The sequence below is a fragment of the Peromyscus leucopus genome, chromosome 7 (genome assembly GCF_004664715.2).
Source record: "Peromyscus leucopus breed LL Stock chromosome 7, UCI_PerLeu_2.1, whole genome shotgun sequence".
Taxonomy (NCBI): Eukaryota; Metazoa; Chordata; class Mammalia; order Rodentia; family Cricetidae; genus Peromyscus; species Peromyscus leucopus.
In genome coordinates, this window is record NC_051069.1 from 98,787,794 (window position 1) to 98,815,131 (window position 27,338).

The 27,338-nt window shown below is 45.6% G+C and overlaps 2 protein-coding genes across 7 annotated transcripts in view; both read left to right on the forward strand.

Moving 5' to 3' along the window:
* Window positions 1-10,936, forward strand: part of Kif9 (kinesin family member 9) — a 61,301-nt gene extending 50,365 nt beyond the window's left edge. For all 3 annotated transcript variants that reach the window (XM_028887038.2, XM_037207963.1, XM_028887040.2), the window contains 4 exons: window positions 3,351-3,527; window positions 3,814-3,929; window positions 5,720-5,824; window positions 10,638-10,936. In XM_028887038.2, the coding sequence (XP_028742871.1) occupies window positions 3,351-3,527; window positions 3,814-3,929; window positions 5,720-5,824; window positions 10,638-10,688 (449 nt within the window). In that variant the 3' untranslated portion in view covers window positions 10,689-10,936. The remainder of the gene's footprint in view (window positions 1-3,350; window positions 3,528-3,813; window positions 3,930-5,719; window positions 5,825-10,637) is intronic.
* A 5,787-nt stretch (window positions 10,937-16,723) lies between these two features.
* Window positions 16,724-27,338, forward strand: part of Setd2 (SET domain containing 2, histone lysine methyltransferase) — a 106,635-nt gene continuing 96,020 nt past the window's right edge. The window contains exons 1-2 of one of the 4 annotated variants that reach the window (XM_037207962.1): window positions 19,321-19,386; window positions 20,832-20,938. Coding sequence is in view for 2 of the 4 variants with exons in the window: in XM_028886867.2 (XP_028742700.1) it covers window positions 19,313-19,386 (74 nt within the window). In the remaining 2 variants the exon portion in view is untranslated. Of the gene's footprint in view, window positions 16,986-19,279; window positions 19,387-20,831; window positions 20,939-27,338 lie in introns of those variants that run through there. The other 3 variants (XR_005092045.1, XM_028886868.2, XM_028886867.2) reach the window with 3 other exon arrangements.

Here is a 27,338-nt window from a genome sequence, read left to right on the forward strand (position 1 = left end):
CTGCCAGCTACCTCTGCCGGTGTTCCTGCTTACTGCATTATTTCAGAACTAAAGCTGAGTCTTCCCCCTGGTATGTGCTGTTGTTGCTCATGGAGAAACTGGCCCTTGGCCCTGTAGGAACAAAGCCCCACACACTCCTAAAGAACACCGGAGGCACAGTAGAGAAAGCAAGACAGTTCATTTTACAACCTTGTAAAGATGGGTACCATTGACAGAAATAAAAATGGCAGGGTGTACTACAGGGGTGCAAAGAAAGTTGGGCTTTTGTTTTTAGAGACAGGGTTTCTCTCTATGTAGCCCTAGCTGTCCTGTAACTCACTCTTCAGACCAGGCTTCTACCTGCCTGCCTCCCTCACAAAGTTTTTAATAGCCCTGAATTCAGGTCCCCCCCCCCACTTTCCTTACTGGCTGAGTAATCAGAAGGATACATTTTTTTTTGTTGTTGTTGTTGGTTGGTTGGTTGGTTTTGTTTTGTGTTGAGACAGGGTCTTTGTATGTAGCGCTGGATGTCCTGGAACTCTCTGGCCTTGAACTCATAGTGCTCACCTGAGCTCAGTCCTCGAGGGTACTACACATCATCAGCCACTTGTGTCTCTTAATTTCTCAACAAAGACATGCATGGATTTATGTTTACATTTTACCTTCTGTTTATTGTAAAGTTTTTTGGGAGTGTAGACCCATCATGTCTGCAGGTCATTGGACAGTTTTGGCAGCTAATAATTACTTACTCTAGACTAGCTGCCAGTGTTGGCAGGGGCCAGGGTCACCTTTTCATCCACAGCTGGACCTAAGGTGACTGAAGGCACCTTTGAATATGGACCATTACACGTTTGTATTTTTACAGTCCTGAAGAAATCTCCTCAGGAGATGGGTGTTGGTGACCCCTTCATGGTCACTTAGTCCTGGTCTGCTCTCCTTTGGCCGATGGTGGTTTGGTTGTGGCAGGGGTACTGCTGGGGACCTCAAGAAATGAGAATGAGGGTGCCAGAAGGCCACGTGGCCTGATATCACTGGAACCATTCCTTCTTTTTTTTTAACAGAGCTGAGGACTGAACCCAGGGCCTCGCGCTTGCTAGGCAAGCGCTCTACCACTGAGCTAACTCCCCAACCCCATTCCTTCTACTCAACTCCGGACACCGGTGCTAGCCTGGCAGGAGCGAGCAAGAATCCTGCATGGGGACAGTGCTCACGGTGTTACACATAGCGGACACCTATATTGTGGGCCAGGAACAGTCCAGTGCGAGTGTGCAGAGGACTGATTGTGACAGCCAGTCAAGGGCAGAGTCAGTCTGCATTTTAATAAGTGACCACCCTGACTCTGAAAAGGGGGTTCAGTTAGGCATGGGGATGCATTGTTGTAAAAAGCAGGAGTATCACCAGAAGTTCAGGCCAGCCAGAGCTAGATAATGAGACCCTGGCTAAACAATTAAATTAAAATTTAAAAAGCTGTTGAAATGGCTCATTGGGGTCTGGGGAGATGGCTCAGGGTTAGGAGCTCTTGCTGGTCTCCCAGAGGACACAGCTCTGTTCCCAGCCTGCACACTAGGCAGCTCACAATTGCCTGTGATTCCAGCTCAGGGATCAGACATGTGGCATTCACATGCAGACAGACACATATACATGAATAAAAAAAATTAAAAAGAAAAAGAAATGGCCCATTAGGTAAGATTAGTAACCATCAACACTGACAACCTGAGTGTGATCCCTGGAACTCACAGAGTAAATGGAGAGAACTGACTCCTGCAAGTTGTCCTCTGACCCCCATCTGTGCACTGTGGCGCACTAGGACACACAGACAGACAGACAGACAATGTAATTTTTTACCTTAAAAGTTATTTTTTTTTTAAATAATTTATTTTATGTGCATTTGTGTGAAGGTGTCAGATCTCCTGGAACTGGAGTTACAGACAGTTGTGAGCTGCCATGTGGGTGATGGGAATTGAACCTGGGTCCTCTGGAAGAGCAGCCAGTGCTCTTAACCACTGAGCTATCTCTCCAGCCCCTTAAAAGTTAGTTTTAATAAATAAAATAAAATAAAAAATGAAAAATAAAGGGAGTTCAGCAACCACATTGTTATTCACTTTCCTGGCAGTCAGGGCACATGATAGGGCCTCTCCTCAATAAATCAGAATCCTGTTCCAGGCCAGCTTTCATGGGTGACTTCCAGATGTCACTTGGTTTTTCCCTGCAGGTCCATTGGGTCATTTCACCCTCAGAGGTAACTTTATTTCCAGATTCCTGGACCTATTCTGCTCATACCCTTCAGACCAACTATGCCCTGCTATTGTAGAGGCCAAGGGCCTTGGAAACTAAGGAAGCAGAGGTGGCAGCTGCAGACATACTTCTGCCCAGAACCCCCAGGGAGGGGACATCGGAAGACCTCCCAGGACCGGCACACACTTTTTTGGCCTGTGCCTACACATTCTTTAAAAATACAGACGCTGCCAGGCAGCGGTGCGCACACCCAGCACTCAGGAGGCAGAGGCAGGTAGATCTCTGTGAGTTGAAGGCCAGCTTGGTCTATAGAGTGAGTTCTAGGACAGGCAGGGCTAGAAACCCTGTCTCAAAACTACAGACCCTGATGATAAATTTACATATTTAAAGGGATGCATGCACTGTGACATAAAATTTTTTGAAAAATGTGTGTGTGTGTCTGTGTGTAGGTGTCATGAGGTAGGTGCCTGCAGAGCCAAGGGGTGTTATTTTCCCTGGAACTGGAATTACAGGCAGCTGCGAGCCATTTGGTGTGGGTGCTGGAAAACACAATTGGGTCCTTTGCAAGAGCAGTAAGCACACTTAACCACTGAGCATCTCTACAGCCTTTTGTGGCAAGGTGTTATCATTGGCCTTGAACTTGAGATCCTCCCCACCTCAGCTTTCCACTGAACTAGGATGGTTGGTCTATACCTCTAAACTCAGTGAAAGTGGACATCTCCATAGAGTAAGATCATGGTGAAATAAGGATCTTTTTTTTTCTTTTCTTTCTTTTTTCTTTTTTTTTTTTTTTTTTTTTTTTTTTGAGACAGGCAACTTTGAAGGCTTGTCTGCCTCAGCTATAATTATAGGCATGTGCCCATCTCTAGAAGAAAGAGTTGGGTTTTTTGTTTGTTTGTTTTTTCGAGACAGGGTTTCTCTGTGTAACAACAGCCCTGGCTGTCCTGGATCTCGCTCTGTAGACCAGGCTGGCCTCAAACTCAGAGAGATCCGCCTGCCTCTGCCTCCCGAGTGCTGGGATTAAAGGCGTGCGCCACCACTGCCTGGTTTAGCATTGTCTTCTTTTTGGCACACCATCCTTCCCCTACCCAGAATGACTACTGCCTCTTTCCCTGACCTCGCCCATCACCCTACAGGTGAGTATGAGAACAAAGGCCTGATGATCATCGATGAGGAGGAATTCCTACTGATCCTGAAGCTCAAAGACCTGAAGAAGCAGTACCGAAATGAATACCAAGAACTGAGAGACCTCAGAGCTGAGATCCAGTACTGCCAACGCCTGGTGGATCAGTGTCGCCATCGCCTGCTCATGGGTATTCCACCTGGGAAGGTTGGCAGGCTCCTTGAGGTTAAGAGAGGCCTCAGGGCAAGGCCAAGGACCTGTTCTGGAAGTGCTCTCTGACCAGCTCACTGCAGAGCCAGGGCTTTGTCAGGGGCTTCGGGAGTGGGGTTTCCAGGGCTGTGAGGGCTGGAGTTGGGAGGTGAGAAGAGGGAGCTGCTGGAGCAGGACGGAGAGATGAGAAGAGCCTGCACTAGCCCTTGCCTGCTTCCGCACAGGCTCCCTCATACCTCACCGCGCTGTCTCTCTGACTCTTGCAGAATTTGACATCTGGTACAATGAGTCCTTCGTTATCCCAGAGGATGTCCAGGTAGCACTGAAGCTGGGCAGCAGTATCCGGCCAGGCATGGTGCCTGTCAACAGGATTGTGTCTCTGGTGAGCACCACAAGGGTAAGAGGGTGGTGAGAGTTGATCACAGGGTCAGTAGCAGTAATGTGGGTAATTCTTCCTCTTCCATGGATTGATGTCTAATGCTGCCAGTGCCCAGGTAGGCAGGCAAGTGTAAGTTCCTCAATTATTGAAAAGTGAAAAACAGAGCTAGAGAGATCACTCAGCAATTATGATTGCTTGCTACTCTTCTGGAGGACCTGAGTTTGGTTCTCAGCCCCCACATCAGGCAGCTCACAACTGCCTGTAACTGCAGCTCCAGCTCCAATGCCCTCTCGTGGCCTTTGCAGGCAATAGCACACATGTGGCATAGAGTAGCACAGACATAAACACATAAATTTAAAAAATCCTATCTTTGGTTTCCAAAGCAACTTTGAGGGAAGGAGAGGTTTATTTCAGCTCACAGTTGTAGGTGTAAGCTACATCATGAAGGGAAGTCAGGGCAGGAACTGAAGATAGGAACTGGAGCAGAGACGATGTGCAGAGACCATGGAGGAATGGTGCATAACAGCTTGCTCCCCATGGCTTGCTCAGCCTTTCTCCCCACCCCCTTTTGTTCTTTAAAAAAAAAAGTATGTGTATGAGTGTTTTGCCTGCATGTATATATGTGCACTACCTGTGAGCCTGGTGCTCAGAGTTCAGAAGAAAGTACTAGTTCCCGTGGAATTGGAGTTTATACAGTTGAAAGCCGCTATGTAAATGATGAGAGTTGAATCTGGGTCCTCTGGAAGAGCAGCCTATGCACTAACCACTGAGCCATCTCCCTAGCTCCTCAGTCTGCTTTCTTATAAACCCAGGACCACCTTCTCAGGGGCAGCATTGCCTCCAATGGGTTAGTCCCTCCTACATCAATCATTAATAAGAAAAAAAAATGCCCAGAGGGGGGGAAAAAGGCCAGCCTATAGAAGAAATCCCTTAAGTGAGAGTCTTTCTTCCCAGACATGTCTAGGTTTGTGTCAAGTAGACAAAAACCAACCAGCACAAATTTTAAAGAGCGATATGTAGGAGCTGGAGAGATGGCTCTGTGGTTCAGAGCACTGGCTGTTCTTCCTGAGGTCCTGAGTTCGATTCCCAGTATTTACATGGTGGCTCCCGGCCGTCTGTAACTATAGTCCCATGAATTCCAATTCTTCCTTCTGGTATGCATAGATGTACATGCACACAAAAGCACCCACACACATATATAAATAAATCTTGAGAGACAGAGTCTCAGTTAGGGTTTCTATTGCTGTGAAGAGACATTATGACCATGGCAACTTTATAAAGAAAAACAGTTAATTGGAGCTGCTTATAGTTTCAGAGGTTTAGTCCATTATCATCATGGCAGGATATGGTGGCATGCAGGCAGACGTGGTGCTAGAGAAGGAGCTGAGAGTTCTACAACTCAATCTGCAGACAACAGAAAGTGAACTGTCTCACTCCGTGTAGCTTGAGCCTAAGAGGCACCCACCCTCACAGCGACACACTTCCTCCATCAAGGACACATCTACTCCAACAAGACCACACCTCCTAATAGTGCCGTTCCCTTTGGGGGCCATTTTCTTTCAAACCACCACAAAGAGAGAGGTAGACAAAGGAATACCTTTTATTACTGCCAACTTTCCCAGTACCTTTACAGAGGGATCTGTGAGGACCCTGACAGGCATTGTGTGCTACAGATGCTCCTGGTGGATTTGCAAACCCAGCAAGGGACTGTTCTGTTGCTCAGCAGAGGCCTTGCCAGGGTTCATCCTGATGATGCCAGGCTGAGATACTGTGCTGGGTTGGGCCTTTCCCAGGGAGAAGATGACCAGGACAGGTTCAGCCAGCTGCAGCAGACTGTACTGCCTGAGGGTCCTGATTCCATCTCCTTCTACAATGCCAAAGTCAAGACAGAACAAAAGGTAACTTGGGACATTCATGTGTATGAGGCTAGGGGACCCAAAGACTATATTACTAGGACACCCAGAATCACCAACCCAACAGGGTGGGTGGGGATTGGTGGTACCAACCCAGGAAGATTGAGTGTCACCCTTAGTCTATAGGTGTCTTCTGCTGGCTTTAGACTGGAACAAGGCTTGACTTTGAAAGTTAGGGAAGGAGAATCACATAGATCATGGCCAGGTCTGGACATGGCTGGTAAATGCTAACTTAGCCATGTACGGTGGCTCACAGACCATGACAGTCTAGGAAAGAAATCCTCTGAGACCACTGTCTGTGGAAAAGGGCCTGTCCAAGGGGGCCATCCTGCACAAATGTCAGAGGACAGGTGACCATATGTAGCCAAGGTGAAACTAGACATGGTAAGCCATAGGTGGAGCCTGGGACTCTCAGAGTCTCCATCTACCAGGGCCCTGAATCTGTGCATCCCACTGTGCTCAGGTGATTTTGTTATTTGTTTGGTTTGTTTGAGACAGGCAGTCATGTTTCCCAGGCTGGTCTCAAACTTGCTAAGTAGCCAGGGATAACCTTGAACTCCTGATCCTCTTGCATGGACTTTCTTTTTTCTTTTTCTTTCTTTATTTTCTTTTTCTTTTCTTTTTTTTTTTTTTTTTTTTTTTTTTGGTGGTTTTTCGAGACAGGATTTCTCTATGTAGCTTTGGAGCCTGTCCTAGAACTCACTCTGTAGCCCAGGCTGGCTTCGAACTCACAGAGATCCGCCTGCCTCTGCCTCCCGAGTGCTGGGATTAAAGGTGTGCGCCGCCGCTGCCCGGCATGCATGGACTTTCTAAGAGATGAGATTACAGGTGTGTGCCACCATACTCAGCACTGTTTCCTATTTTTCTTAGTCTCTTTCACTGTGAGACTATCTAGGGTGTATATGTGTGTTTGCATACTTGCATTTAAAAATGTATTTTGTGTGTGGGTGTTTTGCTGGCATGTATGTCTGTGCACCATTTGGATGTTTGGTACCTGCAGAGGCCAGAAGAGGGTGTAGGCTAGGACTCCCCAGAAGTGGAGAGAGTTGAGATATGGGTGATAAGAATTGAACCCAGGTCCTTTGGTAAGAGCAGCCAGTGTCCTTAACCACTGAGCTATCTCTCTAGTCCAAAATATATATTTTAAGTTACAAGCTCATATTTGATTGGACTTAAGGACTGCAAAACACATTAATTGAAATTATTTTCTTCCTGCAAAGGTGTATACTTGTTTTTTGGTTTGTGAGGGTGGGTGGGTAAAGGTTGTTGTTTTGATTCCTTTTTTTTTGTTTTGTTTTGTTTTTGTTTTTTTCAAGACAGGGTTTCTCTGTGTAGTTTCTCTGTGAGATCCGCCTGGTTCTGCCTCCGGAGTTCTGGGATTAAAGGCGTGCACCACCACCACCACCACCACCACCACCACCACCACCACCACCACCACCACCACCCGGCTGTTTTGATTCTTAAGACAAGGTCTCCTCTCCTTAGGAGACAGAGGCAGGAGAATCTCTAGAGTTTGAGGTCAGCAATATGGTCTACACAATGAGTTCCAAGCAAAAGCTACATAGGGAGACCTTGTCTTAAAAAAAGACACCATCTCATTTAGCTTAGGCTGGCTTCAAATTCACTATGAAGCTGAGGAGGACCTTGACCTTGAACTCCTAATACTCCTGCCTCAATCTCCCCTGTGCTGAGATTGCAGAGATTCAGCATCATATCCTGCTGGATTTTTTTTTTTTTTTTTTTTTTTGAGACAAAGTCTGTGTAGCCCTGCCTCCCCTGGAACTCACTCTATAGTCCAGGCTGGCCTTGAATGCAGAGATCCACCTGCCTCTGCCTCCCAAGTGCTGGGATTAAAGGCATGAGCCATCACGGAGTTTTTTTGTTTTGTTTTTTTCTTTGAAACAAGGTTTCATGCAGTTCAGGCCTGCCTTGAACTATTTATGCAGCAGAGGGTGGCCTTGCACCCCTGCTTCTCCTGCTCCTGTCTCCGAAGTGTTGGGTTTTAGGCTTTTATCACTACACTGTCTGCATTTGCTTTTTGTAGTTACCATAGAGTATTATCAACCTAGGGCCATTTATCCCTTCAAGAATTCCAGCTTGAATGCTAGAGATGTAGCTCAGAAACAGAGCATCTGCTTAGCCTGTGTAAGGCCCTGGGTTCAATACCAAGGACCACAGAGAGGAAAAAGTCCAGGGATTATGTCAAATCCTGTAACCTCAGCACTTTGGGGGGCTGAGGTGGGAATATCTTGAGTTCAAGGCCATATTGAGCTATATTGAAACCCTATGTCAACAAAGAAATAGAATTCCAGTTTAGTGCAGGCATTGCAGTTTCAGTCTCCTACCTGGGGCTCCAGTTCTTTTTCATATTCCAAGGTAGCTTTAACATTTGCTTCCTTCCTGCCCACTGCTTTGACAACAGCCTTTTCTACCTGCTCGCAAGGAGCCTAGCAGTGTAGTAAAAGGACAGAATTTAAATTTAAAAAGAAAGGTAGCTGGGTGGTGGTGGTGCATGCCTTTAATCCCAGCACTTGGGATACTGAGGTGGGTGGATCTCTGTTTGAGGCCAGCCTGGTCTACAGAGTGAGTTCCAGGACAGAACACTGCTTCACAGAGAAACCCTGTCTAAAAAAAATAAAAAATAAAAAACAACCCAGAGTGCGGGCCTGCAGCAGTAATAGGCCCAGACCTACAGAGGTCTTCTCCAGTGTTAGGTTCCTGTTGCTGAGACAAACACCTGAGAGAAAGAGCTTCAGAGTAGGGAGGATTAAGCAAAGCTGGTGACAAAGGCCTCTTTTTTTTAAATTTAATTTTATTTTACAATACCATTCAGTTCTACATATCAGCCACAGGTTCTCCTGTTCTCCCCCCTCCCACGCCCTCCTCTTACCCCCAGACCACCCCCCATTCCCACCTCCTCCAGGGCAAAGCCTCACCACCACCCCCCAAGGACTGAGATCAACCTGGTAGACTCAGTCCAGGCAGGTCCAGTCCCTTCCTCCCAGACTGAGCCAAGGGTCCCTGCATAAGCCCCAGGTTTCAAACAGCCAACTCGTGCAATGAGCACAGGACCTGGTACCACTGCCTACTTGCCTCCCAAACAGATCAAGCCAATCAACTGTCTCACCTTTTCAGAGGGCCTGATCCAGCAGGGGGCCCCTCAGCCTCTGGTTCATAGTTCATGTGTTTCCATTCATTTGGCTTTTTTTTTTTTTTTTCCAATAAGACAGAGGCCTCTTGAGTGCTGGAGGCAGGAGGATCAGGAGTTCCAAGTCACCCTTATTTGCATGGGGGGTTCAAGGCAAGCCTCGGTTTTGAGTCTGTCTAGAAACAAACAAAAACAGAAACAAAGAAGAAAGGTTTATTTTGCCTCAGTTTCTGATCACGCTTGGTTCCATTGTTATCGGCTTGTGGTAAATCAGAACAAAATGGCATCAGAAGAGCCTGTGGAGAGCTGCTTGTCTCAAGGTGCTCAAGCAGAACAGGACTGGACCAGGGACATGCTCTACCTTTCAGGGCACACCCCCATTGACCTACACCCTCCAACCAGGCCCTACCTCTTGTGTCCCACAGCCTTCCAATAATCTTATCAGGTTATGAAGCCCTTGGTGGATAGATCCATTTATCAGGTCAGAGCCCTCACAATGACCTCTCAATGACTCAATGATTGGATCTACCAGTGGAGATTAAGTGTTGTTTTTTTTTTACTTTTGTGGGGGTCAGCTACCCAGCTCCCAAGTAAATTCACACACAGATGGAGGCTTATTGTTACTTATAAATGCCTGGCCTTAGCTTGGCTTAGCTTCTAGCCAGCTTTCCTTAACTTAAATTATCCCATCTACCATTTGCCTCTGGGTTTTTCCCTTACCTCTGTAAATCTTACTCTTACTCCGTGGCTTGCTGTGTAGCTGGATGGCTGGCCCCTGGAGTCCTCCTCCTTTTCTGGCTGCTAGATGTCTCCTTCTATTTATTCTCTCTACCTGCCAGCCCCCCCTACCCTTTCTCCTGCCTTGCTATTGGCCAGTTCTTTATTAGACCATCAGGTGTTTTACACAGGCACAGTACACAGAGTTAAACAAATGCAACATAAACAAAAGTAACATACCTTAGAATAATATTCTACTACAACTAAGCTTTCAAATTCAGGACACTGTTGAGGGATACTTTAATATCCAAACTATAACATCTTTTCCTTTTTTGAGTACATTCCCTGTCAGATTTTTTTTTCCAGACAGGGTTTCTCTGTGTAGTTTTGGCGCCTTTCCTGGAACTCACTCTGTAGCCCAAGCTGGTCTCAAACTCACAGAGATCCGCCTGCCTCTGCCTGCTGCATGCTTGGGATTAAAGGTGTGTGCCACCACCTGGCCTGTGTCAGATTTTAAATAGGCCATTGAAACATGCATGCCTTTTTTTTTCTTTTTCAAGATAAGGTCTTACTATGTAGCCCTGCTGTCCTGGAACTCACTATGTAGACCAGAGCTCACAGAGATCCACCTGCCTCTGCCTCCTAAGTCCTGAGATTTGAAGGTGTGCATCACTATGCCTAGTGCATGTCTCCTTTTAAACATAATTGCCAGGCTATTCTAAAACAGTTTTACACACTAGATTGAAAGAAGAAAGTGTTTGAATGCAGTGCTATTTCTAATAGAATTTGCTGTGCATCCAGAGAGGTTTTGTCTCTAGACTGTGATGTTTGCAGGAAGAAATGATAGACTGAATGTGAGTGGCCTAGCTTGTGAGTCCTTACTAAGACCATACTTCCTGATCAAGTTCCCCTTTCTTCATCCTTTTCTTCCAGCACAGTTATATGAAAACCATGGTGGGCATCCAACAGTCACACAGAAAATAGTCTCCTCAATAGCTTGAAGACCAGCAACTCTAACATGTCCTAAGAAAGCTGCTAAACCACGTGCTCAGAGCTCCAGCCTCTCACTCTGCTGCAAGCCGGGACCAAACCCAGAGAACACACAATTGCCTGCCTGCTAGGAGGAACATCCTCCAAAGGACACCCTTGCTTGTCTCCACAGAATACTTTCGGTTTTAATTTGCTACCAAATGTAAAATCAAGATAAAATTACTTTCTAGTTTGGACTTTAAGTATTATTCCAAAAACTTTTATTTCCTGTCTGAAAGGACATCTTCATTATGTACAGGTTGTGGCTAAAACCTAGTCCTAGTGTTTGCCTAGCAAGCATTACACCTGGGATTCGGTCCCTACCATTTCTCTCTCTCTCTCTCTCTCTCTCTCTCTCTCTCTCTCTCTCTCTCTCTTTCTCTCTCTCTCTCTCTCTCTCTCTCACACACACACACACACACACACGGGATGGGAGGAGGATTGGGAGTGTAGCTCAGTAGTACAATACTTGCCTAGCATTCATGAAACTCTTCCAGCACCACCCAAAAGAAAAGGAATAGCTAATATTGTAGCTAGGCATGGCAGGACAGGCTGCAGTCCCAGCACTTGGGTTGTGGTGACAGGAGGATCAGTAGTTCAGAGTCACCTTCAGCTACATATCTAGTTCAAGGTCAGAAGCCCCTCTCAAACAAACAAAAACCAAAAGCCACTTGAGCCTTGAGTAGGAAATCAAAACAGTAACCCAGGCTCCTGGCAGCCTCTTCCCTCTCTTTAGTGGTCACCCTGAGATGAGCTTGGTGTGAAACTACTCCTTAAGTTCTCTCAACCCATCCTTCTTCCTTGGCAACCAGGAGAGGATCAGGTAACGGTTAAGTGACCTACAAAAGGGAGAGGCAGAACTGGGTCCCTGTGCCCAGGAGTGCCTGACCTTAGAGCCTACACCTTTCCAGCCAAGCACACGTGGAATAGGTGTTGGAGCTTCTCTGATTTGCCTCCTTCCTTCTTTCTCGGTGACTACAGATAAACACAAGTGAAGATGACTAGGTCACCCTGGACAGGAACAGGGATCACCCCAGCAGGGTTGAGCAGGGAAGAGGAAAACTACTCCTGAGTCAAGTCCTCAGGCTCTGGGGCTTGTGTCCTTGGGGATGGTACCATAGGGAAAGAGCTCCTGCTTCACTCAGGACAAACACAGGCCCTCTGGGGGCTTCCCAGCTGACCAGTGCACCTTGGGGCTGAGAAATGCAGTCTCTGCTGAGTGAGGTTTGGAACTTCCATGCAATCTTCCTTCCTGATATTGTGGCTCAAGGCTTTGACCTTGAACATGGTAGGACAGCAGTCCTCTATGTGATATCCTTGAATGCCCAGGACGATAGAGCCTACCATGGAATTCTGTGGAAGCCCTGTCAAGGGAAGCAGTGAGAGAAAATATTCCAGATCACACCTCAGAGGTAACTTCAGGCCCTCGGATACGAGGACGCTATGAGCTGTGACAGACGACATGGCTAAGTGAGGAAGAGTGCTTGCTCTTGCAAGCGTGAGGACCCACGTTTGAATTCCCTATATATGCATAGAAAGCATGGCTGCACCTGTGTTAATCTCAGCAGTGGGGGCAGAGCCAAGCCGATCCTGAGAGTTTGCTGGCCACCCAACATATCCTAAACAGTGGCCTTCCTGTTCATGAGAGACAATCATTACCTGGGGGAAGGATTCGGTAGAGAGGTAGGAAAGAAGTGGGTAGGAAGTAGCCTCCCACTCAATTCCAGTTCAACACTGGACTCACGGGGAAGGACCTTTTGTCTTCCCAGAGCCTTAGTCAGGTTCCCGTTTGAGTCAGAACTCTGGCCTGGGTGCATAGGAAAAATATGCCATTTGGGAAGAAGGTACCACCCAGTGATATCTTAGAACAGATTTAATTACTTGACACCTGTGTTGCATCAGTCAGTATATATTCATTTGTATATTAGTCGATATATTAGCTCAAAGTCTTTATATTGGCTGTGGATATAGTTCAGTGGTAGGGGCTGCTTAGTGTTCTAGTTTCACTCCGTTGCTGTGATAAAACATTTGGACCACAAGCAACCTAGGGGAGGAAATGGCGTATACTTCCAGGATACAATCCATCATGTAGGAAAATCAGAGCAGAAATTATGCTAGTTTCCTTATATATCCCGGACCAGCTACCTAGGTATGTGCTGCCCACAGTGGGCGAGGCCATCCTCCATTTATAAGATAATTCCCCACAGACCAATCTGATCTAGTCAATTCCTCAACTGATGCTTTTCCTCTCAGGTGACTCTAGGCTAGGTCAAGTTGACAAAGCTAACTAGGACACCTAGCATATACAAGGCACTGGGTTCAATTTGCAGCACTGAGAGGGAAAACATAGTTTTGGAGAATGTGCTCGGGATCAACTGGTGTTCCCCTATTCTAAATGTTTTTCCAGCTCTTCACCAAAACCTAGGACATACCTGTGTGGGATGACGCTTTGGCTTTCTTTCCTTTTTCATGAGACCCTAAAGTTGACTTTAGGGGCCACTAGTAGCCACCCTGAGGTCTGCTGGGATGGATATGGTCTGGACCTATGGGAGATGCTAGAAGCAATTCTCAAGGTTTTTATGGTACTCAGTACACTAGGTGTGGGAATAGGGTTCATGTTGGGGATTTGGGACTCCCCCCCCACCCCAGAGCTGAGGACTGAACCCAGGGCCTTGTGCTTGCTAGGCAAGCACTCTACCACTGAGTTAAATCCCCAAACCCAACTTTTCCTTTAAACACATTGGAGGGCTTTTTTTTTTTTTTTGGTTTTTCGAAACAGGGTTTCTCTGTGTAGCTTTGTGCCTTTCCTGGAACTCACTTGGTAGCCCAGGATGGCCTCGAACTCACAGAGATCCGCCTGGCTCTGCCTCCCCAGTGCTGGGATTAAAGGCGTGTGCCACTACCGCCCGGCAAAATGTTTTAATAACTTAGAATTTTTTTTTTTTGGTTTTTCGAGACAGGGTTTCTCTGTGTAGCTTTGCGCCTTTCCTGGAGCTCACTTGGTAGCCCAGGCTGGCCTCGAACTCACAGAGATCCGCCTGGCTCTGCCTCCCGAGTGCTGGGATTAAAGGCGTGCGCCACCAACGCCTGGCTTGGAGGGCTTTTTGTATAAAAGCATGGAATTACAGGGCATGGTAGCTCATGCCTTTCATCCTAGCACTCAGGAAGCAGAAGCAGGTGTATCTCTGAGTTTAAGGCCTGCCTGGTCTACAAAGTGAGATCCAGTCTTTTAAAAAAAGGAAAAGTATCTAATAAGCTAAAAAGTATTTACTGCTTTGGTCAGGAAGCCAATCACAGCAAATATGGAACCTGAGGTAGGAGGATAGGGAATTTTAAGGCAAGTTTGGACTGAAAAGAAAAAAGATAGCCAAATCAGGCTCTAATATAGCACAGGCTGGCCCCAATCTCTGTAGCTGAGGATGACCTCGATGCCCCTGCTCTCTACCAGGATGTATTCCAAGGCTGCATTTTCTTTGATTGAATTTAAACGGTGTGTGGTAGTACAAACTTGTAATCCTAGTGCTTGGAGGCTGAGGCCAACCTGGGATGTGCACAGCAAACTAGACCCCAGAGAATCCTGAATACTGTCTGTCTCAAAGATGCTGCCTGAAAAGTTTGAATCAAAGAGCCATGGGTCTTACAATTTCCACTGACCCCCACGGTTTGACATGCTTACTCCATTGGGTTCTGACCAGACTCATGTTACCATCACTCTGGCAAGTACCACTCTTCTGTTCCCTGCTAAAGAACTGCTTACTTTGTTTTTAAGGAAATAGGAAACCGGCACACCTCATTTTAGGTTCCTCTTAACTTATAGTTTCCACCTAAAACAGCTTATTCTAATGCCAAGCAGCTGCCATAGGCTTATGTGGCATTTAAGGCAAAGCATTCCAATCTATTCCAAATCTGAGCGCTGGGCGTGGTGGCACAGAGGTTGAGGCAGTAGAACTTCAAGCTCAAGGCAAACCTGGGACACATATTGAATCTATCTAAACAAAAGCCTTAGAGATACCTTACTGTTTAATGAGAGGCACTGTACAAACGTGGTCACAATATTATCTGTGTGGTAGATACACTCCTATTGTATACACCAGGCAGTAGGAGCCAGAGAAAACAGCCATGCTCAATGTCATATGGCTAGAAATTACCTGGTATTGGTTTACATAGCGCCAGAAGTTATCCACTGGACTGTAATAACCTAGAATGTGTTGACATCTGTTCAAGTTTAGGGTTTCATGGACTGGGGATGTTTCTCAGTTGGTGGAGTGTTAGTCTAGTATTCAGCAAGCCTGGAGTTCAATCCCGAGCACCATATGAACTGGTTGCGGTGATTCATGCCTGTAATCTCAGCACTGAGTGGTAGATGCAGGAGATGAGAAATTCACGTCATCATTGGCTACACACTAAGGTCAAGGCCAGCTGGGAAGCACAAAACCCTGTCTCAAAAGCAAACATACAAAGAAGCCAAGAAAAAGAGGAAGCTCAGGGTTTCACAAGCACCTCATTTCCGCTCTGATCAGTGAATCTGTTCACATCTAAACTTTCATCTTCAGCAGGTGTGCCGTCTGGCACCCGGGATCCCATCATCAGGGAGGCTGGGGCAGAAGGATTGCATTTAAGGTGAGCCTAGGGTACACAGCAAGTTCCAGTGCCACAAGTGAAAACTCCAGAACCAAAGCAAAACAAAATGGCTGGGGGAGATTAAAACCTAGAGAGTTTGGTGACCTTGAATCTCCATGATGTGCCTAAGGTTACCAGGAAAAAAAAATTAACCTCTATATGAAATGATAGAAAGAATAGATACTGCTAGTCTACATACAAGTTAAAAAAAATACATTTTAGGAGCCTGTGAGATGACTCAGTCAATAAAAACACTTGCTGCCTAGACTTATGAGTAAGTTACATCCCTGGGACCCACACTGTGGGAGGAGAGAATGGACTCTCCTTGTCCTTGTCCTCTGGTCTCCACACATGTGCATGTGTGTGCCTCAACACACACCATACATACACAATTTAAAAAATACATTTTAAAAGCTAGAATCCCAGCACTCAAGAGGGTGTGCATTCAAGTGTTCAAGGAAAGTCTAAACTATAGAAGACCCTGTCTAAACAACATCAACGACAAGGCAAAGTTAGCCAGTGAAGGATTTGCTAGATCATATTTCAATTTATTGGTAAATCCAATTAAAAAATTAGTAGCTAAAATATTCCACAAAGATTTGAACTCTATTAACTGCCACTTTCGTGATAAGCAACTGCTATACATTCAGCGTCGTTTAGCTAAGTTTCTCGCGCAATCCTGCTTCCCCTTCCAGAAACAAAAAGCTCGTAGTTTCACGTTATCTAACTTTCTTTTTCTTTTTTGCAAGAAGGTAATAAATAACCTTTTCCCCAGGCACTGCCTCCGAGGCCTTAAGAACAAACACAGCCTTTCAGACTTTTGGGATGAGGGCAGAATACTGCGGAGAGGAGGAAGGCAGGAGGTGGCGGGGACACGGTGGTGGGGGCGGCGGGAGCAGACCAGGCGGGAGGCTGGCTGGAGGAGGGCGTATCCGAGAAGCCCGGCCCGAGAAGCTTCCCCAGCTTAGCTTGGCTTCGGTTGGCGTTGAGAGCGGGATGAAGAGGCAAGGGAGAAGAAATACAGGGGCGAGAGCGGCAGCTGCGCTACCTCCCAGCCTGGAGGCCCGGCTCTCCGAGGGCTCCGAGGGAAGGAGGCCGGTGTCCCGAGGGCCTCGGCCAGCTCCGCGGGCGCCGGCCCTGCAGCTCGGGGACCCGCCTACAACACTCAGCCCTGGGCCTTATTGTTCCGGGAAGCCGCAGGCTAGGCCCGGCCCGGCCCGCGGGTTGCACCCGCCCCTGCCAGGGTCGGCGGGCTGGGGCTGGCGCGCCGACTGGCGGCCGGTGGGCTGCCTGTGCGTGTCTCTTTAAGGGGCTGGGCCTGCAAGGCTGCAGGGCGGGCGGGGTGCGCGTTGCTCCGGGAGTGTGTGAGGGAGAGAGCGGCGGGCGGTTGCCGGAGGGAGGGAGGGAGGGAGCGAGCGAGCGGGCGAGCCAGCCAGCCAGCGACGCGGGCCGCCCCTGCCGCCGCCGCGATCGGACCCGCGGCCTCCTCCCCTCCGGTCCCCTCCCCCGCCTCGGCCTGCCGCGGGGAGGGGGCTAGCGTCGCCGCCTCCAGCTGCTCCTCATGAAGCAGCTGCCGTCGCAGCCGCCACCGAAGATGGGGGATTTCTACGATCCCGAGCACCCGACCCCTGAGTAAGTCTCAGGTCCGCGGCCTCCCGCTGCCGTGGGTCGCTTCAGCCGAGGGCGGCGCGTCCTCACCGGTGGCGGCGCGCGGGGTAACGGGCCCCGGGCGGCTTCGCGCGGTCGTGGTGGGGAGCAGGCCGGGCGCAGCCACTTGAGGCCGCCTGGCCTGGCCTCGGCCGCCCGGGCGGTTGGGCCTGGCGCGGGTACCGCTGCGACGCGAGCCGCGGCAGTTGGGGCGGCCCGGTGGGGGAGGGGCGGCCGCTGCCGTTGCCGCGTCCTCAGGCGGCCAGCCCAGGGCTCGGCGCTCCCCCGCGGCTCCTCCGGGGCGCTCCGCGGCGCCCCGGGCTTCTGTTGCCAACCGCGGTGCAGAGTCCAGGGCGCCGCTGAGGCCAAAGTCGGTTATAGGACGCCGCGAGTGCAGGCCGAGAATCCCCGGGCTCGGGTGGAAGCCCGGCCCGTCGCCCGGCCTACCGGTGACGGCAACTCCGACCGGAAGGGCCTAGCGCGCGTCTCCCCGCTGCGGTCCGCGGAGGGGCCCCGCGTTGCACTCTTGGTTTTGATTTTCTTTTTCTTTTTCCTTCTGGGGCACTCGAGCCTGGCCCAGTAGTGCTGTGGGCTTCACAGTCTGCACCTTTGGCACTTGAGTTTTGTAATGGTGGCGAGGTTTGTCTGGCCTCGTTGTTAAGGTGACACCAGTTTTGTTTTTTGTTTTTACCTGAAAGTGAAAACCTGACAAACGTTTCTTTTCTCGATTATGAGGCATGAACACTTTGGCATACTGTTCCTTAGGTAACAGAATCTTACCTACAAGGATGACTTTTTTGCTGCGTGTGAAGATTTAGTTAAGAGACCCAGAAATCTCTTTGCATATTCTTATCTAAAGAAGCTAGTGTTCTTGTAAAGCGAAATGCAGTTTTGTCCAAAATGTAGTTTCTTTTCAGTTAGGACACTTTTGTGTTTCTGTTGCACAGCAAGCTTCCATTCCCGTCAGATTTGGTGGTATACACCTGTAGTAAGTACCACCTGAGCTAGCATGGTGGGCAGCTGCTTACTGAAGACAACAAAAAGTAAACCAGAAAGCTTCCCCCGGAGAGTCTGCAGTCAGTTCCTTCCCTAAGCCTCACAAGGTCGGTTTTTTTTTTTTTTTTTTTTTTTTTTTTTTTTTTAGAGAAATGGTCTCACTCTGTTGCCCAGGCTGGTCTTAAATTTACAGTGTAGCCCAGGCTGGCCTTGAACCTGGGGATCCTCCCTCTTCAGCCTCCTGACCGCTGGGATTACAGGTGCTGGCCACTAACCGACCTGAAAACCATTGTTCAACTCGATTCGCTCCTGTTGATGTCTACAACTTAAGGGCACACAAAATTCATCTCAAAGTTAGCGTTTATAGGGATTTCTAGTGAAACTTAAACTTTTATAACTGAAGTATGACACATACATACTTTGGAACCTTAGCCAAAAATTTTAACCTTGGTTCAGAAATGTCTGGGTCTTCCATGATTGTTTTTTGGTATTGTAACACAAAAGTTATTTTGTTGGAGTGTTGGTTATCTCCACACAAAAGGCAAAATCCTTATGTTGCCTTAAGAAAAAAGTATAAAATTTTATTGGGAGAATTTTGATGGTCCAGTTCCCAACGTAAGAACAGCCTGAGTAGTTTCATCTTGCTTGCTTTTAAGTTTGCAGAGACCCTTCTGCCTGCTGCCCTCTGGCTTTTTAGTTACAGTGCGCTTTGCAGAGATAGGCTTGATACAGACATCACCTCTATGCACACACAGTCTTTATGTGGTCTTAATAAAACGAAATCCATCTCTTTCTTGCAGTCATAAACCAGCATGGCTTTATCCTTTCCTGGGTTCTTGGCTTTGGATTAACATTTTAATTAGAATGTTTGGATTTACTGTACAATCAGTCCAGTAGCAAAGTTCTGTTATAGGGGTTTGAGACTTGAAAAATCTCAAAAGGAATTTGTATAATTCGATCAGTGTTGACCGCTTCCCTTGTACAAAGTACCACGCTAGCCCCAGGAAAGGTGCAGAGCTTTCCAGTGACTTTTTCCAGGTTTCGTGGTGAAGTCTAAAAGCTGATAGGATTCTATCTTTTTTTTAATTGGAGGAAAACATTTTTCATAATATGTGGAAAAATGGGGTCAGAAATGTATCTTTACTGTGCAAGTGAGGAATAATGTTTATTGTTTTTCACAGTCTTGGGATTTTATTTTCAGGCTTTACTGCTTCAGAGTTTTTAATAGTGATGAGTAAGTTCTGATACATGTGTATTTTTTTCCTGTTTATTAACCTGTATAGGTTATAAAATGTTTTCTTAATACTGGACTGAAGATGTTGGTAGGCATCTTGAACAATATCACCTGTTTTACATCAGAAGAAAATGAGGCCTGGCCAAGAAATGAGAAGTGAGTGATAGCAGACTCTGAGGAAGTCGTGCTTCAGACTGGGAGGAAGCAAGGTTACAGGACGCATTTCAGAGCCAGACAGACCTGCACTGGAACTCTAATTTAACCTTGAACAAATGACTTCTCTTGAAATTTGGGTTTTCCCAGGTGGGGGATGGTTAGCCTAGTGGTAGCAACTTCCTGGGGCTTTGGAGGAGATTATATGAGATAGTGAGTGAATAGCTCTTGGCATAGAGTGTGGTGTGTGCAAGCCAGGGTTATTAGGGAAAATTGAGAGGTGTGATTTAAGATAAAAGAGGAGATTGACTGAAGTTGAGGGGAACCGTGGCTGTGAAGAGGCAAGTCATGCCCTTTCAGACTTGGGATAGTTTGAAATGGTTCTTTGAAAAGGGGAAGTTGAGGTGACATGTAAATTTGCTTTGATTAGAGTTTGAGTTGGGGCCTGGTGGTCTATATCTGTCTTCTACTCACTCTTTAATCAGATGCAAGTGTGTGGGTGTTGGCTTTTCTTACAGTATACATGACATTGTATTCAGGTGAAGTGGCTATACTCACTTGAGTAACTACATTAGGTGTCCATTATAGTGTAGGGGTAGCTAGTGAGGGCAAAGCTCATCCCATCAGTCTTCAAGGACCTGTCATAAAGGAGACACATGATAAAAAGAGGAGTTTTGCTTTTTTTTTTTTTTTTTAAAAACACAGGCCTATCTTTACTAAAGGTTGGTATTGTAGAGCAACAAAAATTTGTCCTTGTGAAGTTTGCATTCCAATGAGGTCAATAAACAGTTATGCAGAATGAGCAAAGGTAAAATGTTTTAGGAAATCCTGTAGAACGTGAGTGATTTATTATTGTTAAAGGAGAGATAGTATACTATGGGGTAAACTGGTAAGCATCCTCAAGAGAGTAATATTTAGAGATATAAAGGGCGTTGGTGGCTTGAGCCTTTAATCTCAGCATTTGGGAGGTAGAGACAGGTGGATCTCTGGGTTCAAGGCCAGCCTGGTCTACAGAGCCAGTTCCAAGGACGGGCACAGAAACCCTGTCTCAGAAAAAAACAAAGAAAGTGTGTGCGTGTGCGTGTGTATGTAGTGGGGAGTTGTAGGTGGGGTGGCAGGGCAGTAACCATTATAACTCAAGTAGAGGTAATAACGAGCTGAGGAAATATTCCAAGCTCTTCTCAGTGTGGCCAGAACTGAATGAGAAAGAAATTGACCGTCAATAGGTTCACAGTAGGCTGAGTCCAAGTTTCTTAAAGCTTTGTAGAGCCATTCTAAGGATTTGGCTGGGTCTTTTTTGTTTGATTTTGTTTTTTTGAGAGGAACCCAGGCTGGCTTTGAATTCTTGAGCTCAAATGATCTTCCTGCCTCAGCCTCCTGAGCATCTGGGACTGCATGTGCCCCCCGCTGTGAGTTTTAATCAGAGGAATGGTATGATTTGCTTTCAGCTTCAGAAGGATCATTTGTAGAATTGCAGAGAGGAACAGAGTGGAAGCCTGAAGACTTGTAAAGAAGCTAGTAATCCAGAAGAGAGTTGCTGGTGGCTTATACCAAGGTAGTATCTGAAATAGATGAATGATCAATGTATGTTGAGGATTAAATATGATTTGTTGACACATGTGGCATGTGAGAGAAGTTAAGGATGATTCTAAGGTTTTTGGTCTGTCAGTTGGAAATTTACCCTCCACTAAGATAGAGATGATGTAGAAAGAGCGAGTTGGGATTAGTAGTTCTTTTTTAGGCATAGTAAATTGGAGATGCTGGTTAAGACATTTAGGTTGGATTGTTATGCAAGTCTGGTGTTCAGGGAAAGGTCTAAGCTGGAGATAAATTTATAGTCATCTGTTTAGGTAGTGTACAAAGCCACCAGACTGGATGAGATTACCAAGACATCCACTGTAGAAAAATAAAGACCAGAAAATCTTCTTGGTTTAGTTTAGATAAAATCTTAGTATGTAGTTAAGGCTAGTGTGAATTCCATGGTTCTTGTGCCTCTGTGGCCTAAGTGCTGAGAATATAGATGTGAGACCATGAGGCAAGGAATGCTCTTTTGAAGCTCCACTGTGAAGATTTAGTGTATGAACCTCTTTGTTGTTTTTTTGCTGATGAGACAGGATCTCACTGATACCTCCTGGTGACCTTCAACTCCTGCCTTGACCTTCTAAGGGATAGGATTACAAGTGTGTACCATCAATAGGCCTGTTGGTACAGACTAGTAATCCTACTAGTGACTGCTAGTCTTAAGGCAGGAGGATCAAATATTCAAGCTTGGTTGAGTTACTGACTTAATCCAAGGCCAGCCATAGCAACTTAGTAAGACCCTGTCTTAAAGAAATAATAATAATGCTGGTGATAGAGTTCAGTAGTTGAACACTTGGATGGCTTGCATAAGGCCCTGGATTCAAGCCCCAGTACTGTAGCGGGTGGAGGGGGAAGTGTATACCACTGTGTCCAGTATGGTTTTTTGAGACAGGTTCTCACCATTGTAGCCTTGGCTAGCCTGGAACTTACTGTGTAGACCAGGCTGGGTCCATGCTCACAGAAATCTGCCTGCTTCTGCCTCCTGAATGCTAGATTAAAGGCCACTATACCTGGCAATTTATTATTATTGTTGTTGTTTAGTCAAGGTCTCTGTAGAGTTTTGGAACTCACTCTGTAGAACAGGCTGTCCTTGAACTCAGAGATCCTCCTGCCTCTGCCTCCTAGCTGCTGGGATTAAAGGCGTGCGCTACCACTGTCTGGCGTGATTTATCCTTAATAGGAATTTCTAGTAACCCTAGTATTTGCTACTGTTCCATGAGTCTTGTCACTTGTGCTGAAGGTAGACTAGTCATGGTGAATGACAGATAGCAAAAGATGGCCAACTTGGGTTAGAGACTTGCTGAGCAACTTATCATTTCTGTTAATTCATTCAATACAGCTATAAAATAGTACCTTAAACAAGAAGATAACAAAAACTAGAATATTACAATAGTACCTTATGTTATAGGACACTAAAAACTATTGTAAAACATAGAGGGAGAGTTTATATCTAGAATCATCAACAATCAGGTTTAGATTTCTTTTTGAGAAAATCTGACTTGTGTGTTTCATTTTGTTTTTTGTTTGGTTTTGTTGTTTTTCGAGACAGGGTTTCTCTGTGTAGTTTTGGTGCCTGTCCTGGATCTTGCTCTGTAGACCAGGCTGGCCTCAAACTCACAGAGATCTGCCTGGCTCTGCCTCCTGAGTGCTGGGATTAAAGGCGTGTGCCATTGCCGCCAGGCATCATTTTGTTTTTGAGACAAGATTTTGCTGTGTAGTCTATCCTGGCCTGGAAATTGTTATCTTACTACATTATCCCCTAGAGTGCTGGGGCTGGGATTATAGACATGTGCATCTCAGGTTATAATAGTATAACATTTTTGAGACTTTCCCAATTCTTCTGACTCAAATTAACAAATACTTGCATTATAGACATGAGCCGTTATACTATAATTTTAGCCTAGATTAACCACCAGTAATGGAAATTTTGTCGTTTGTATTACTTTCCCCCAATTTGTGTGTGTGCAGGTGTATGAAAATGAGGAGTAATCTGTGTGTCTGTGAGGTGGGCTGTGAATGTCATGCTGAATGTGTGGAGGTCAGAGAACCACTGTTGGGGATTAGTTTTCTCCTTATAACTTGGCTTCTAGGGATCACACTGAGGTGGTGAGCCTTGCTTTTTACCTGGTGGGCCGTTTTACCAGCCTCTCGTTTTTTTTTGGAAATTTTTTTTGGCTGAGCTGTGAGACATCATGACATCAGGATCCTTCTTATTCCCTAAGTGTTTTAATATATGACTTTAAAACATTCCCTTAGCACATTCAGGTAACTTGATATTTATAACTATACTTTTTTTTAATCTCTGAGTATATTTGTATTTAAATTTTGGAGGTAGTTTACTGTATTTGCTAAACACAAATGAGGCATTTAAAAAAGCAATCAGGTTTGGTAGTCCTTTGTTTCATTTTGGTCAGGCATAGTGGCTACTTAGTGGCCTTTCCAGCTGAGTATATAAATTGGTTATTTAAATTGAGTTCTAAAGTTGAAGTGAATCTCTAAAGCTGCCTTTTATTTTAGAGTGCTTTTTTCTGTCAAATGCTAACATCTAGCTAGTGAAAATAGCTTTGGGATAATGTGGGTGTTGATAAGAATATAATTGTGCAAACAGGCCTGATAGAAGGGCTGCTTACTGGGAACACTGCTGTGGGCTTGCAAGAATTTGGAGCAAGTGGTAGTTTCTGACTAGAGCTCTTGCTACTGCCCACTTCCTTGCCAAGTTTAGTTAGACTTTCTCTCTCTCTCTCTCTCTCTTTTTTTTTTTTTTTCAGAGCTAAAGACAACCCAGGGCCTTGCGCTTGCTAGGCAAGCACTCTAGACTTTCTTTTTAGGAAGGGTTATATAGTGATCCTTTGTGAAATGTTCTTTGTGAAACATGATGTAACTTACACTTTGAGTCTTTTGTCTGATATTTGGCTTCTAGGTAATAGTTATTAATTGTATACTGTCTTTGAGTAGTCAGACAACACCAGGTTTGACAGATAAGAATGTCAAATAGAGGCCGGGCGGCACACGCCTTTAATCCCAGCACTTGGGAGGCAGAGGCAGGCGGATCTCTGTGAGTTCGAGGCCAGCCTGGTCTACAAAGTGATTTCCAGGAAAGGTGCAAAGCTACACAGAGAAACCCTGTCTCAAAAAACAAAAACAAAACAAAACAAAAAAAATAATAAGAAGAATGTCAAATAGAACAAATATTTATTAAGTATATAATGGCTACAGAAACCCTTCCTGTGGAAACCCACTTCTTCTATTCTTCAGCATGTACGAAGGCTTGTGTTAATTTTATTTTGTGTGCGTGTACCTGTATACCTATGGAGGTCATTTTGGGAGTCATTCCCTTGTACCACTTGAGGCCCAGGTGTGGAAATTAGATTGTCAGACTTGGGGGCAAGTGCCTTTACCTGCTGAGCCCTCTCACTGGTGCCAGCTCTGTTTTGTTTTCCTAGATAGGGTGGGTTTCCTCTCTGTAGCCCTGGCTGTCCTGAAACTTCCTCTGTAGACCAAGCTGGTCTCGCTTGCCTCTGCCTCCCACCGTGGCTGGCTGGCCTTGATTTTTTTTTTTAATTGTCTGGTTAAAAATATGACTGCCATTAATTTATCTATTCCCAAGGCAACTATATGAATTCTAAAACTACATAAACTATATATTTTATAGTACTGCTTCTGTGCTAAAAGTATAGTTGGGTTATCTATAGAGGTGAATTTTATTAACATACAATAAAGTACCTACTTAGAAATTGGTAAAAATGTAGGGCTGGAGAGATGGCTCAACAGTTGAGAGCACTGGCTACTCTTCCAGAGGACCAGGGTTCAATTCCCAGCACCCACATGAAGCTCACAACTGTGTGTGACTCCAGTTCCAGGGGAACTGACGCTCTAACACAGACATACATGCAGACAAAACACCGATGCACATAAAATAAAAATTAAATTAAAAAGCACACACAATTTTAGCACTCAAGAGGCAGAGACAGGCAGATCTCTGTGGGTTCAAAGCCAGCCTGGTCTGCAGAGTGAGTTCCAGGACAGCCAGGGATACACAGAGGAACCTTGGGGGGCGGGTCGGAAATTGGTTAAAAAAAAAAAAATGTACTTCAAAAGTTCCTTTAAAGTAACCAAAATAGGTATACTCTATGGTAACTTTACCAGGCCCATTAAAAAACAAAACTTATATTAAATAACATAGGAATCAAGTTGTGCAATTATAAACAATGTTGCTTATTATACATATACTGTATATTGCACATTAACAATAGTTTGTGTAAGAAATGTTACTAGCTGATATAAACTTATTGTAATAGTGGTGACTGAGCAGAAAAGACTTTCTTGAATTACAGTATTGGTCAGGTGCTTTAGAATAATAGTGTAACTATTAGAGAGAACCTAATGTTCTTTGTCATTAAAGAGGATACTGGTGTGGTACTAGACAATGAGATTAAAATCCATGATAGCATATTTTTCAGCTGAACACATGCTTGCTGGAAATTTTTTTGTTAGCTGTGTGTTTTTATGACATGCATTCACTGCTTAAGCATTTTTGTTTTCAATATTTTCTGCATGAGTGAAGATTTTGTTTTTAGTTATGTGTGTGTGTGTGTGTGTGTGTGTGTGTGTGTGTGTGTATGTACACACACACGTGTGTACATGAATGCAGGGACCAGCAATGTCAGATCCCCTGGAAGTGGTATCCCAGGCAATTGGGAGCCATTCTTGTGTTGGGAACTGAACTCAGGCCCTCTGCAAGAGCAGCCATCTTCACAGCCCTATGTAAGTGTTTTAAAATACATGTTTATATATGTGTATGGTTTTATAAGTTTTTCTCTTTAAAATTTTATTTCATCGGTGAGAACCAAGCTTGGGGCCTCATATCCATGCACTGTATTTAGCCCTCTATAACTGAGCTACATTCCCCAGTTTTTGTTTTTGTTTTTGGAGACAGCCCTAATCATCCTGGAACTCATTCTGTAGACCAGGCTGGCCTCCAACTCAGAGATCCTGCCTGCCTCTGCCTCCCAAGTACCGGGATTAAAGGTGTGTGCCACCACCACAGGCCATCCCCAGTTCTTTTTTTTTTTTTTTTTAACTTTAATAATACTATTTTACATACTTTTTTTTTTTTTACATCCCAACCACAGTTTCCCCTCCTCCTCCCAATCTCTCTCCCACTACCTACCTCCCCTCTGTCCCTCCCCATTCACTTCTCTGTTTCTCTTCAGAAAAGGGTAGGCCTTCCATGGCTGTTAACTAAACATGGCATATCAAGTTGCAGTAAGACTACCTCCCCTTGTCTTAAGGCTGGACAAGGCCACCCAGTATGAGGAAAAGCACCCCCAGTCCTTAACTTCCTGATTTTTTTTTTTTTTTTTTTTTTTTTTTTTTTTTTGGTTTTTCGAGACAGGGTTTCTCTGTGTAGCTTTGCGCCTTTCCTGGAGCTCACTTGGTAGCCCAGGCTGGCCTCGAACTCACAGAGATCCGCCTAGCTCTGCCTCCCGAGTGCTGGGATTAAAGGCGTGCGCCACCAACGCCCGGCTAACTTCCTGATTTTTAAGATGATTTTGATGGTGCCAAAATTCCCGAGGATTTAGGGAATGAACAAGATGTGTTTATTCGAATAGAGGAGTCTAGTGTAATCAAAGAATTTTTAGATATTTCTAACAGAAATCACTAACAGCTCGCATTTACTGAACATTTTATGTCAATGCTGTGTGGAGGGTGTTAGACACACTGTAGTAAATACACTGTTGCTGTCAGTTTTATACAGCTCCTCTGTAGCCTGTTTCTTTGGAAATAACTTAGTTAAAAATGTTTGAATTTATTCAAATTTAGTCTGACTTTTTTTTAATAATTAAACTTTTTTGTTCTGTTTCTGTTTTAAGAGTCTCGTGTAGTCTAGGCTGACTTCGGACTTACTGTCCACCCGAAGATGACCTTATCCTTCTGCCTCTGCCCCTGTGCTGAGATGACAGGCATGCATGACCATAGCTGAAGTTTTCTTGAATGAAGTAGGGTCTTGTGTACTATATCTCAGTCTGGCTTTGAACTGGTTGTTCTCCTACCTCTTCCTCCTGCGTGGCTGGGATTATAGGCTGGCCTACAAGGTAGTTTGTTTTTTGAGGGGTAGTGGGGATGGTGGAGGGGGTTCAGACAGGGTTTGTCTCTGTAGTCCTGGAACTCCTCTTGTACAATCAGGCTGGCCTTGAACTCACAGAGATCCACTTGCCTCTGCCTCCCAAGTGCTGGGATTAAAGGCACGTGCCACTGCCGCCTGGCCCACTTTTTTTTTTTTTTTTTTCATTTTTTTTTTCACTTTTTGTTTTTTAGGATATTTTAGGCCAACCCAGATATTTTTCTTCCTCTCCCTTCTTCCCTCTTTCCCT